At 38.5% G+C, this 13,794-nt stretch overlaps 1 protein-coding gene across 2 annotated transcripts in view; it reads left to right on the top strand.

The window, feature by feature from the left end:
- Positions 1-13,794, top strand: part of LOC128640312 (alpha-2-macroglobulin) — a 325,027-nt gene that overhangs the window by 173,545 nt on the left and 137,688 nt on the right. For both annotated transcript variants that reach the window (XM_053692803.1, XM_053692802.1), the window contains exons 23-27: positions 5,131-5,214; positions 6,557-6,733; positions 6,845-6,926; positions 7,008-7,164; positions 7,396-7,470. In XM_053692803.1, the coding sequence (XP_053548778.1) occupies positions 5,131-5,214; positions 6,557-6,733; positions 6,845-6,926; positions 7,008-7,164; positions 7,396-7,470 (575 nt within the window). The remainder of the gene's footprint in view (positions 1-5,130; positions 5,215-6,556; positions 6,734-6,844; positions 6,927-7,007; positions 7,165-7,395; positions 7,471-13,794) is intronic.

The following is a 13,794-nucleotide window of genomic DNA, read 5'->3' as shown; positions in this document are numbered from 1 at the left end:
TGATCATATATCATAACATGGTCACATTTGAAATCACTTTCCATAAGCAATGTAATAAGGGTTCAACTAAGACTTTTCATTTTAAGAAAGGAAAATTCAGTGATTTAATGAAAATAGTTAAATTACATAAATTGGGACAAAGAATTCTTTAATAAAAATACAGAGAATAAATAAATAACATTTAAAACTTAGTTAAATAAATATACACATCAACACATACCACATGGTTATAAAAATAAAATAAATAAATCCAAGCCAATTTGGCTAAATAAAAATGTGTTAAGAGAAATTAGCATAAAACATAGGGCATCATTTAAATTATTCAAAGAATATAGTAGAGACTCAACATTCCAAATATATAAGGAATATAACAAAGCAGGGAAAAAAAAGAATCTATGTGAAATGGGTTGGGGTATTTCTATTCTCGATCTTTATCAGACTTGTTCTCAATATAAAGGTGCGGGGACTCGAGAAAAAATAAATATAAATAATAAGGGTCTTTGGAGGGAATTTCCTTGTCTTAAAAAGTACTTTTCACTCTTTACTTTTCCTGCTCCGTTTCAGTAATGAAGACAAACGGTACCTGACAGTCAGTTACTCATAGGCGTCCGTGAATTATCCCGGTTTTCTCCTACCTCTGGTGGCCGTATCAATACGCTGCTGTGTAGGTCACTGTGCTGTTAGGTCTTCTGTTAGGTCTTGTGTCCTTTGGTTGTGTGTCCTTTGGTCGTGTGTCCTTTGGTCGTGTGTCCTTTGGTCTTGTGTCCTTTGGTTGTGTGTCCTTTGGTTGTGTGTCCTTTGGTCTTGTGTCCTTTAGTCGTGTGTCCTTTGGTCGTGTGTCCTTTGGTCATGTGTCCTTTGGTTGTGTGTCCTTTGGTCGTGTGTCCTTTGGTCTTGTGTCCTTTGGTCGTGTGTCCTTTGGTCTTGTGTCCTTTGGTCGTGTGTCCTTTGGTCTTGTGTCCTTTGGTTGTGTGTCCTTTGGTCTTGTGTCCTTTGGTCTTGTGTCCTTTGGTCATGTGTCCTTTGGTTGTGTGTCCTTTGGTCTTGTGTCCTTTGGTCGTGTGTCCTTTGGTCTTGTGTCCTTTGGTCATCTGTCCTTTGGTCTTGTGTTCTTTGGTTGTGTGTCCTTTGGTTGTGTGTCCTTTGGTCTTGTGTCCTTTGGTCTTGTCTCCCTTGGTCGTGTGTCCTTTGGTCTTGTGTCCTTTGGTCGTGTGTCCTTTGGTCTTGTGTCCTTTGGTCGTGTGTCCTTTGGTCTTGTGTTCTTTGGTTGTGTGTCCTTTGGTCTTCCCAGTCTCTTACCTCTCGATGGGAATGTACTGTGTAGCGAGTACTTCTGTTGTGTCTGGACTTCCTCCGTACTTCCTGGATGGATCACGTGACCGTGGGTAGCCAATCTCTCCTAGGTTCACCCTACGTCATGTCTGGATCCTGCTGGCCGCGTTGCAGTTCTTCATTTCCCTCTGATTGATCTGGGAAAAGGCAAAAAGTTACTTATGTGAGCTCTCACTGTATAACTTAAAAATCCCACACTTCTTTGTGAGTGTACTCCTTGTAGTTCCATTGTAAAGTCAGATCAAACGCAGCAGCGTATTGATACGGTCACGAGAGGTAGGAGAAAACCACGATAATTCATGGATGCCTATAAATGAACTGATTGTCAGGTACCGTTTGTCTTCATTGCTGAAACGGAGCAGCAAAAGTAAAGAAGGGAAAAGTAAAGAGTGAAAAGTACTTTTTAAGACAAGAAAATTTCCTCTAAAGACCCTTATTTATATTTATTTTTTCTCAAGTCCCCGCATCTTTATATTGAGAACAAGTCTGATAAAGATTGAGAATAAGGGGCATATGTATCTAGCTCCGTATGGAGCTTGATGCCCCGTGTTTCTGGCAAGCCTGCAGACTCGCCAGAAACAGCAGCTATGAAGCAGTGGTCTAAAGATGGCTGCTCCATAACCTGTCTGCCTGCTCTGAGCAGGCGGACAGACATCGCCGCAATTCAACCCGATCGAGTACGATCGGGTTAATTGACATCCCCCTGCTGGCGGCAGATTGGCCGCGAGTCTGCAGGGGGCGGCGTTGCACCAGCAGCTCTTGTGAGCTGCTGGTGCAATGCTGAATACGGCGAGCGTAATGCTCGCCGTATTCAGCGAGGTCTGGCGGACCTGATCCGCAGTGTCGGATCAGGTCGGCCAGACCTTGATACATATGCCCCTATGTCTGATCAAGTTTGATAAAAACTAAGGGTCCTATTTATTAAATGTCTGTCCATGATCCGAACAGCGGATCATGTCCGACAGACATCGCTGAATGCGGAGAGCACAAATTGCAGTTTTTTTATTTTTTTCTGCACAGCGGCATTCAATATCAACATTGTGTTTTGCATTGTTTTTACGTACTATTGTGTTTTGCATTGTTTTTACGTACTATTGTGTTTTGCATTGTTTTTACGTACTATTGTGTTTTGCATTGTTTTTACGTACTATTGTGTTTTGCATTGTTTTTACGCACTATTTTTTAAGGTTTGGATGAGAGTGTGTGAATGTGTACACTGGTTTATGAACACATTGTTATTATTATTTGGAAACTTTTAAGTGTTTAAAAAATACTCCATTGTATGTTAAATGTTTAAGACATATGTGTCATTGATACAGAGACTGTAGAATACATTTTCGCTTTAACTTTATTACTGAATGACTTATAGATTTTGTTTGTGGCACTTAGATTAGAACATACATCTTACATATATTAACCCTTTCCTGCAAGGAATGCACCATATTTTGTGATTATATATACTTGTTTTTTACAAAGGAAAAAAAAGAAACCCAATCAAATCAGCCAAAATTGAAAATGAAAAATTAATTGCAAAAATATTTTAATAAGTACATAAATGGCAAAAAATTTAAGGCGAACAATATAGGTACATTAAAATGTTAGAAGGGTAGCGTGATTAACAGTGACAGGGAGAAGGCTGAGGTACTAAACCAGTTCTTTTCTTCAGTATACACAAGAGAGGAACTATTGGCAGATACTTCGAAACAAATTAGAACATACAAGCCCATACCATTAACTGGGTTATCTCTAGAGGATATCAGGAAAAACTGGATTATAGTAAGGTAAATAAAACTCCAGGTCCATATGGAATACACTAAGCACTGTTACAGCCAAACTCATTATGCTAAGCCAAAGTACCCCAGGACTAGCGCAAAGCTTATGTGGTGCCACTTTTAAAAATGGCTGATCCAGGAAGCTATAGACCAGTTAGTCTGACATCAATAGTGGGGAAGATATTTGAAGGCATTTTAAAGATTATATTGATGAGTATATTTGTATAAACAAGATTATGAGTGCTAATCAGTATGGCTTTATGAGAAATAGATCATGTTAAACTGATCTAATTAGATTCTACGTGTAAGTAAGTAAAAATATAGATAAAATGAATCAGTTGATGTGATATACATGGATTTTGCAAAGGCGTTTGCTACAGTGCCACATGAGAGATTAATGCACAAAATTAAGGGACTGGGAATAGCTGAAAATGTTAGCTCATGGATAAATAACTGGATAACAGATAGGGAGCAATGAGTAGCAGTAAATGGATCATACTCATATTGGACAAAGGTAATCAGTGGCGTCCCCCAGGGATCAGTACTGGGCGCTGTTATTTTAAATATTGTTATATTAAAGGGACATTCCAGTCAAAATTGAAATCTCAATAGATGCATTTTAATTTTGAATAGAAGTACTTTTGTAATATGCCGGTATTAGCAAAACGGCTTCTAATAAAAGCTATGGCTGTTTCAAAAAAGTATTTAAGTATGCACTGTGCACCAGCATTTTAAACACAGCACTTGCTCATAGAGCCTAAGGTGATTGCACCATCTGGTAATGACTCAATTTGTTAATTGATGACATGATACAAGCCCCACTGATGCTCTGGGCAGCTGCAGTATTTTAAATGCTGGTGCACTGAGAATATCTAGCTATGCTTCACATGCACGTTCAGTGAAAAATATTAACACTAAAACAGTGATAACCTTTACTAGCAGCAGTTTTGCCAACACATTTATATTGCAAATATGTTTCTATTCACAGATGTAATTCATCTATGTGCCTTTAAATTTTGACTGGAATGTCCCTTTAATGACTTTGAGCATGGATTAAATAGCAACATCTCTATTTTTGCAGATGATACCAAGTTGTGTAAGGTCATTAACTCAGTGTAGGATGAAATTGCTTTACAATGAGATCTACAAAAAATAGAAGAATGGGCAAGTAAATAGAGAATGAGATTTCATACTGGAAAATGCAAGTTTCTACATTTTGGAAGTCAAAATAAGCAGTCAATCTATTATTTAAATGGGACTAGACTTGGCAAAACAGAGGAGGAATTGATTTGGGAGTAGTAATAGGTAACAAGCTAAAGATGGGTGCACCTTCAGTATGGAGTGTAGTTCTGGGGACAAATCTCTAAAAAATACATTGCAGACTTTGTTAGCCAAACTGGGTCTGTTTTCTCTAGAAATAAAATGTGCTTGAGAGGTGACATGATCACTTTATCTAAATATTTTCAAGGAAATTGTTTGTGACGAGGTCACAATTTAAGGCTGGATTAAAGGATATTTTATCTTTTTTTTTTTACTGTAAGAGCAATAAAATTGTGGAGTGCCAATGCCGTAGATACATTTAAAAATGGTTTAGATAAATTTCTGGCTAGAAACAGAATTCAGGGATATGATTTCTGATGATTAATGGGTCACTTTTTAAAATGGGATTAATTTAAGATGAACTGGAGCATTTATTGTAGATAAAATAAGATTTGTATAGGTTGAACGTATGGACTTCTGTCTTCAACCTCATCTACTATGTTATATAAATAATATTTAACAGGTAGTGTACACAATTCTAGTGTTTAATAAAGAATACTGAGTTTTAAATAACCCTGAAAAAGAAGCACTGGAGGCATCTGATAGTTCCAGCAGTAGAAGTACAGTATAAGGGCAGTTACATACCGTCCTGTTATGTGAATGAACAAATAACTTGCACCACAACTTATAGAATATACTCGTCTTAGGCACCACATGTCAGTTACAGGTTATCACATCTGATTGTCTTCATCTTTCCTGTTTGCAGATGCTGAGGTCACAGAGCTCATCTCTCTGAAGGTCCCAGACAATGTGGTTGAGGGATCGGCCAGGGCAGACTTTTCTGTAATAGGTGAGATACCATTGCCTTCCCAGAACTGGATTATTCTTATGAAGGATTTATGTAGTTCTGTTCAGATACTGAACCTTATTACTGGGTATCTATCTGCTGACACGTGAAGGAGCTTCTGAAATACAAATGAAAACATAAACCAGCATCAACTAGTGTCTATTACTGATTCATTTTTACTTACCATTTTGTATTAAAACTAGTAGAACCTCCACTCTCACTTCTTTTATTTGTAGTGAATTGAATTTGCTTCATTGTTCCTTAACGTAAATAATTCTTGTATGTCCTTTATTTGCTTCTCTCTGTTTCATTTTTCCTTTCTTCCTTCCTTCCTTCCTTCCTTCCTTCCTTCCGTCCTTCCTTTCCTCCGTCCTTCCTTCAATCCCTCCCTCCTTCCCTCATTCCTTCTTTCCTTCCTTCCCTCCCTCCTTCCCTCATTCCTTCTTTCCTTCTTCTTTCCTTCCCTCCCTCCCTCCTTCACTCATTCCTTCTTTCCTTCCTTCCTTCCCTCCCTCCTTCCCTCATTCCTTCTTCCCTTCCTTCCCTCCCTCCTTCCCTCATTCCTTCCTTCCTTCCCTCCTTCCCTCATTCCTTCCTTCCTTCTTTCCTTCCCTCCCTCCTTCCCTCATTCCTTCCTTCCCTCCCTCCTTCCCTCATTCCTTCCTTCCCTCCCTCCTTCCCTCCTTCCATCATTCCTTCCTTCATTCCTTCCTTCCCTCATTCCTTCCTTCCCAACCTCCTTCCCTCATTCCTTCCTTCCTTCCCTCCCTCCTTTCCTCATTCCTTCCTTCCTTCCCTCCTTCCTTATTTCCTTCCTTCCTTCTTTCCTTCCTTCCCTCCCTCCTTCCCTCATTCCTTCCTTCCCTCCCTCCTTCCCTCATTCCTTCCTTCTCTCCCTCCTTCCCTCATTCCTTCCTTCCCTCCTTCCATCATTCCTTCCTTCATTCCTTCCTTCCCTCCTTCCATCATTCCTTCCTTCATTCCTTCCTTCCCTCATTCCTTCCTTCCCTCATTCCTTCCTTCCCTCATTCCTTCCTTCCCACCCTCCTTCCCTCATTCCTTCCTTCCCTCCTTCCTTCCTTCCCTCCCTCCTTTCCTCATTCCTTCCTTCCCTCCTTCCTTCTTTCCTTCTTTCCTTCCTTCTTTCCTTCCTTCCTTCCTTCCTTCCCTCCCTCCTTACCTCATTCCTTCCTTCCCTCCCTCATTCCTTCTTTCCTTTCTTCCTTCCTTCCTTCCCTCCCTCATTTCTTCCTTCCCTCCTTCCTTCCTTCCCTCATTTCTTCCTTCCTTCCCTCCTTTCTTTCTTCCATCCTTTCTCCCCCCCCCCCCCATTTCTTTCTCTCAGGGGATGTGATGGGGACAGCCTTGCAGAACTTGGGGAAGCTACTTCAGATGCCATTTGGATGTGGGGAGCAGAACATGGTCCTATTCACACCAAATATCTACATCTTGGAATATCTGAACAAAACTGGACAACTTTCTGCACAGACCAAATCAAAAGCCTTGAGTTATTTAAGCTCTGGTGAGAATAGAGCCCCTCACTCTTTCAATTCTGTCCTAGAAGAGCCTTTCTGTGTCAGCCATGGCTTTGTTGGCCATTTGTATTTCTTCTTAATCTAGAATTTACTTTCAGGATACCAGGGGCAGCTGAGGTATAAACACAAAGATGGCTCCTACAGTGCATTTGGAGGATATTACGAAGAAGGAAATACTTGGTGTGTAAATAAAGAAGATCTACAAAGCTAATGTAAGAACTTTGATGATGGAGCTAAGTGGCTAATTTTTGTCTTCTTCAGGCTGACTGCTTTTGTCATGAAGTCATTCGCTCGGGCTCGTCCTTACATTTTTATTGAAGAAAAGCAGATTTCAGATGCTCTTTTGTGGTTGTCACTCAGGCAGAAGGACAATGGCTGTTTCCGTAGTGTTGGGCAACTCTTTCACATTGCCATGAAGGTAAGAGATGAAGGGGGGGGGGAGGCAGAAGAGAGGGGTGAGAGAGATTATGCTTATTGTCACCTTTGTTTCAGACATTAGAAGGTTACAGAAAATCAATCATCAGATGCATTTATTCATTCATTAATATTAAGCTGGATTTGCTGACGATTAGTGCTAGATTGAAGCAGGAGTACAAAGAAAGAAGTTAGCAAAAGTATCAAGAAATATAATCACTTTCATTTATGCTAGGGAGGAGTAAATGATGAAATTACATTGGCAGCCTACATAACCATCGCTCTGCTGGAGTACCCGTTACCCATAACTGTAAGTTCCATATCCTGTAAAGATGTGTGTTTGTATCTATGCGTGTGCACGTGTATGTGTGTGCATGTGTATGTAAGTGCATGTGTATGTGTAAATGCATGTCTGTGCATGTGTGTGTTTGTATGTGTGCATGTGTGTGTTCATGTGCATATGTACACGCGCATGCGTACGAGTGCATGTGTGCAATAGTAATTTAACAAGTCCCATTATGCTTGTTATCTGTGTCTCACTTCCTCTGAAAGTTCTGGCTTCAACTGCTGTTAGGAATACAGTGCCAATACTGAGCTCAGACAACCCATGTCGCATGTCATCTAAACTAACAGCTTTACAGTACTCTAGAATATAAACGCTACAATAGTTTATTACATACGTTCTTAAGATTTCAGTTCACACTTTACATAGAATCACTGTCACCATCTTATAGGCACAAGCTTATCACCAGATAATATCTCACCATCTTATAGGCACAAGCTTATCACCAGATAATATCTCACCATCTTATAGGCATAAACTTATCACCAGATAATATCTAACCCTCTTATAGGCACAAGCTTATCACTGGATAACATCTCACCATCTTATAGGCACAAGCTTATCACCAGATAATATCTCACCATCTTATAGGCACAAGCTTATCACCAGATAATATCTCACCATCTTATAGGCACAAGCTTATCACTGGATAACATCTCACCATCTTATAGGCACAAGCTTATCACCAGATAATATCTCACCATCTTATAGGCACAAGCTTATCACCAGATAATATCTCACCATCTTATAGGCACAAGCTTATCACCAGATAATATCTCACCATCTTATAGGCACAAGCTTATCACCAGATAATATCTCACCATCTTATAGGCACAAGCTTATCACCAGATAATATCTCACCATCTTATAGACACAAGCTTATGACCAGATAATATCTCACCATCTTATAGGCATAAACTTATCACCAGATAATATCTAACCCTCTTATAGGCACAAGCTTATCACCAGATAATATCTCACCCTCTTATAGGCATAAACTTATCACCAGATAATATCTCACCCTCTTCTAGGCACAAGCTTATCACCAGATAATATCTCACCATCTTATAGGCATAAACTTATCACCAGATAATATCTCACCCTCTTATAGGCACAAGCTTATCACCAGATAATATCTCACCATCTTATAGGCACAAGCTTATCACCAGATAATATCTCACCATCTTATAGGCACAAGCTTATCACCAGATAATATCTCACCATCTTATAGGCACAAGCTTATCACCAGATAATATCTCACCATCTTATAGGCATAAACTTATCACCAGATAATATCTAACCCTCTTATAGGCACAAGCTTATCACTGGATAACATCTCACCATCTTATAGGCACAAGCTTATCACCAGATAATATCTCACCATCTTATAGGCACAAGCTTATCACCAGATAATATCTCACCATCTTATAGGCACAAGCTTATCACCAGATAATATCTCACCATCTTATAGGCACAAGCTTATCACTGGATAACATCTCACCATCTTATAGGCACAAGCTTATCATCAGATAATATCTCACCATCTTATAGGCACAAGCTTATCACCAGATAATATCTCACCATCTTAAAGGCACAAGCTTATCACCAGATAATATCTCACCATCTTATAGGCACAAGCTTATCAGCAGATAATATCTCACCATCTTATAGGCACAAGCTTATCAGCAGATAATCTCTCACCATCTTATAGGCACAAGCTTATCACCAGATAATATCTCACCATCTTATAGGCACAAGCTTATCACCAGATAATATCTCACCATCTTATAGGCACAAGCTTATCACCAGATAATATCTCACCATATTATTGACACAAGATAAATCACCAGATAATATCTCACCATCTTATAGGCACAAGCTTATCACTAGATAATGCATCACCATCTTATAGGCACAAGCTTATCACTGGATAATATCTCACAGTCTTATAAGCACAAGCTTATCACCAGATAATATCTCACCATCTTATAGGCACAAGCTTATCACTGTATAATATCTCACCGTCTTATAAGCACAAGCTTATCACAAGATAATAAATCACCATCTTATCAGCAGATAATATCTCACATATTATAGGCACAAGCTTATCACCAGATAATATCTCACCATCTTATAGGCACAAGCTTATCACTGTATAATATCTCACCGTCTTATAAGCACAAGCTTATCACAAGATAATAAATCACCATCTTATCAGCAGATAATATCTCACCATCTTATAGGCACAAGCTTATCACCAGATAATATCTCACCATCTTATAGGCACAAGCTTATCACCAGATAATATGTCAGCATCTTATAGGCACAAGCTTATCAGCAGATATCTCACCATATTATAGGCACAAGCTTATCACCAGATAATATCTCACATATTGTAGGCACAAGCTTATCACCAGATAATCTCACCATCTGGTACAAGCGTATCACCAGATAATATCTCACCATCTAGCACAAGCGTATCACCAGATAATATCTCACCATCTTATAGGCACAAGTTTATCACCAGATAATACATCACCATCTTATAGGCACAAGCTTATCACTGGATAACATCTCACCGTCTTATAAGCACAAGCTTATCACCAGATAATATCTCACCATCTTATAGGCACAAGCTTATCACTGGATAATATCTCACCGTCTTATAAGCACAAGCTTATCACAAGATAATATCTCACATATTATAGACACAAGCTTATCACCAGATAGTATCTTACCATCTTATAGGCACAAGCTTATCACCAGATAATATCTCACCATCTTATAGACACAAGCTTATGACCAGATAATATCTCACCATCTTATAGGCATAAACTTATCACCAGATAATATCTCACCCTCTTATAGGCACAAGCTTATCACCAGATAATATCTCACCATCTTATAGGCACAAGCTTATCACCAGATAATATCTCACCATCTTATAGGCACAAGCTTATCACCAGATAATATCTCACCATCTTATAGGCATAAACTTATCACCAGATAATATCTAACCCTCTTATAGGCACAAGCTTATCACCAGATAATATCTCACCATCTTATAGGCATAAACTTATCACCAGATAATATCTCACCATCTTATAGACACAAGCTTATCACCAGATAATATCTCACCGTCTTATAAGCACAAGCTTATCACAAGATAATATCTCACATATTATAGACACAAGCTTATCACCAGATAGTATCTTACCATCTTATAGGCACAAGCTTATCACCAGATAATATCTCACCATCTTATAGGCATAAACTTATCACCAGATAATATCTCACCCTCTTATAGGCACAAGCTTATCACCAGATAATATCTCACCATCTTATAGGCACACGCTTATCACCAGATAATATCTCACCATCTTATAGGCACAAGCTTATCACCAGATAATATCTCACCATCTTATAGGCACAAGCTTATCACCAGATAATATCTCACCATCTTATAGGCACAAGCTTATCACTGTATAATATCTCACCGTCTTATAAGCACAAGCTTATCACAAGATAATAAATCACCATCTTATCAGCAGAAAATATCTCACATATTATAGGCACAAGCTTATCACCAGATAATATCTCACCATCTTATAGGCACAAGCTTATCACCAGATAATATCTCACCATCTTATAGGCACAAGCTTATCACCAGATAATATGTCAGCATCTTATAGGCACAAGCTTATCAGCAGATATCTCGCCATATTATAGGCACAAGCTTATCACCAGATAATATCTCACCATCTTATAGGCACAAGCTTATCACCAGATAATATGTCAGCATCTTATAGGCACAAGCTTATCAGCAGATATCTCACCATATTATAGGCACAAGCTTATCACCAGATAATATCTCACATATTGTAGGCACAAGCTTATCACCAGATAATCTCACCATCTGGCACAAGCGTATCACCAGATAATATCTCACCATCTGGCACAAGCGTATCACCAGATAATATCTCACCATCTTATAGGCACAAGTTTATCACCAGATAATACATCACCATCTTATAGGCACAAGCTTATCACTGGATAACATCTCACCGTCTTATAAGCACAAGCTTATCACCAGATAATATCTCACCATCTTATAGGCACAAGCTTATCACTGGATAATATCTCACCGTCTTATAAGCACAAGCTTATCACAAGATAATATCTCACATATTATAGACACAAGCTTATCACCAGATAGTATCTTACCATCTTATAGGCACAAGCTTATCACCAGATAATATCTCACCATATTATAGGCACAAGCTTATCACCAGATAATATCTCACCATCTTATAGACACAAGCTTATGACCAGATAATATCTCACCATCTTATAGGCATAAACTTATCACCATATAATATCTCACCCTCTTATAGGCACAAGCTTATCACCAGATAATATCTCACCATATTATAGGCACAAGCTTATCACCAGATAATATCTCACCATCTTATAGACACAAGCTTATGACCAGATAATATCTCACCATCTTATAGGCATAAACTTATCACCAGATAATATCTCACCCCCTTATAGGCACAAACTTATCACCAGATAATATCTCACCATCTTATAGGCACAAGCTTATCACCAGATAATATCTCACCATCTTATAGACACAAGCTTATGACCAGATAATATCTCACCATCTTATAGGCATAAACTTATCACCAGATATTATCTCACCCTCTTATAGGCACAAGCTTATCACCAGATAATATCTCACCATCTTATAGGCACAAGCTTATCACCAGATAATATCTCACCATCTTATAGGCACAAGCTTATCACCAGATAATATCTCACCATCTTATAGGCATAAACTTATCACCAGATAATATCTAACCCTCTTATAGGCACAAGCTTATCACCAGATAATATCTCACCATCTTATATGCATAAACTTATCACCAGATAATATCTCACCATCTTATAGGCACAAGCTTATCACTGGATAATATCTCACCGTCTTATAAGCACAAGCTTATCACAAGATAATATCTCACATATTATAGACACAAGCTTATCACCAGATAGTATCTTACCATCTTATAGGCACAAGCTTATCACCAGATAATATCTCACCATCTTATAGACACAAGCTTATGACCAGATAATATCTCACCATCTTATAGGCATAAACTTATCACCAGATAATATCTCACCCTCTTATAGGCACAAGCTTATCACCAGATAATATCTCACCATCTTATAGGCACAAGCTTATCACCAGATAATATCTCACCATCTTATAGGCACAAGCTTATCACCAGATAATATCTCACCATCTTATAGGCATAAACTTATCACCAGATAATATCTAACCCTCTTATAGGCACAAGCTTATCACCAGCTAATATCTCACCATCTTATAGGCATAAACTTATCACCAGATGATATCTCACCATCTTATAGACACAAGCTTATCACCAGATAATATCTCACCGTCTTATAAGCACAAGCTTATCACAAGATAATATCTCACATATTATAGACACAAGCTTATCACCAGATAGTATCTTACCATCTTATAGGCACAAGCTTATCACCAGATAATATCTCACCATCTTATAGGCATAAACTTATCACCAGATAATATCTCACCCTCTTATAGGCACAAGCTTATCACCAGATAATATCTCACCATGTTATAGGCAAACGCTCATCATCAGATAATATCTCACCATCTTATAGGCACACGCTTATCACCAGATATCTCACCATCTTATAGGCACAAGCTTATCACCAGAAAATATCTCACCATCTTATAGGCACAAGCTTATCACCAGATAATATCTCACCATCTTATAGGCACAAACTTATCACCAGATAATATCTCACCCACTTATAGGAACAAGGTTATCACCAGATAATATCTCACCATCTTATAGGCATAAACTTATCACCAGATAATATCTCACCCTCTTATAGGAACAAGCTTATCATCAGATAATATCTCACCATCTTATAGGCACAAGCTTATCACCAGATAATATCTCACCCTCTTATAGGTATAAACTTATCACCAGATAATATCTCACCCTCTTATAGGCACAAGCTTATCACCAGATAATATCTCACCATCTTATAGGCACAAGCTTATCACCAGATAATACCTCACCATCTTATAGGCACAAACTTATCACCAGATAATATCTCACCCTCTTATAGGAACAAGCTTATCATCAGATAATATCTCACCATCTTATAGGCACAAGCTTATCACCAGATAATATCTCACCATCTTATAGGCACAAGCTTATCACCAGATAA

Source organism: Bombina bombina, chromosome 9 (assembly GCF_027579735.1).
Source record: "Bombina bombina isolate aBomBom1 chromosome 9, aBomBom1.pri, whole genome shotgun sequence".
Lineage (NCBI taxonomy): Eukaryota > Metazoa > Chordata > Amphibia > Anura > Bombinatoridae > Bombina > Bombina bombina.
The sequence above is the reverse complement of the archived record's forward strand: the minus strand, read 5'-3'. Positions and strand labels throughout refer to the sequence as shown.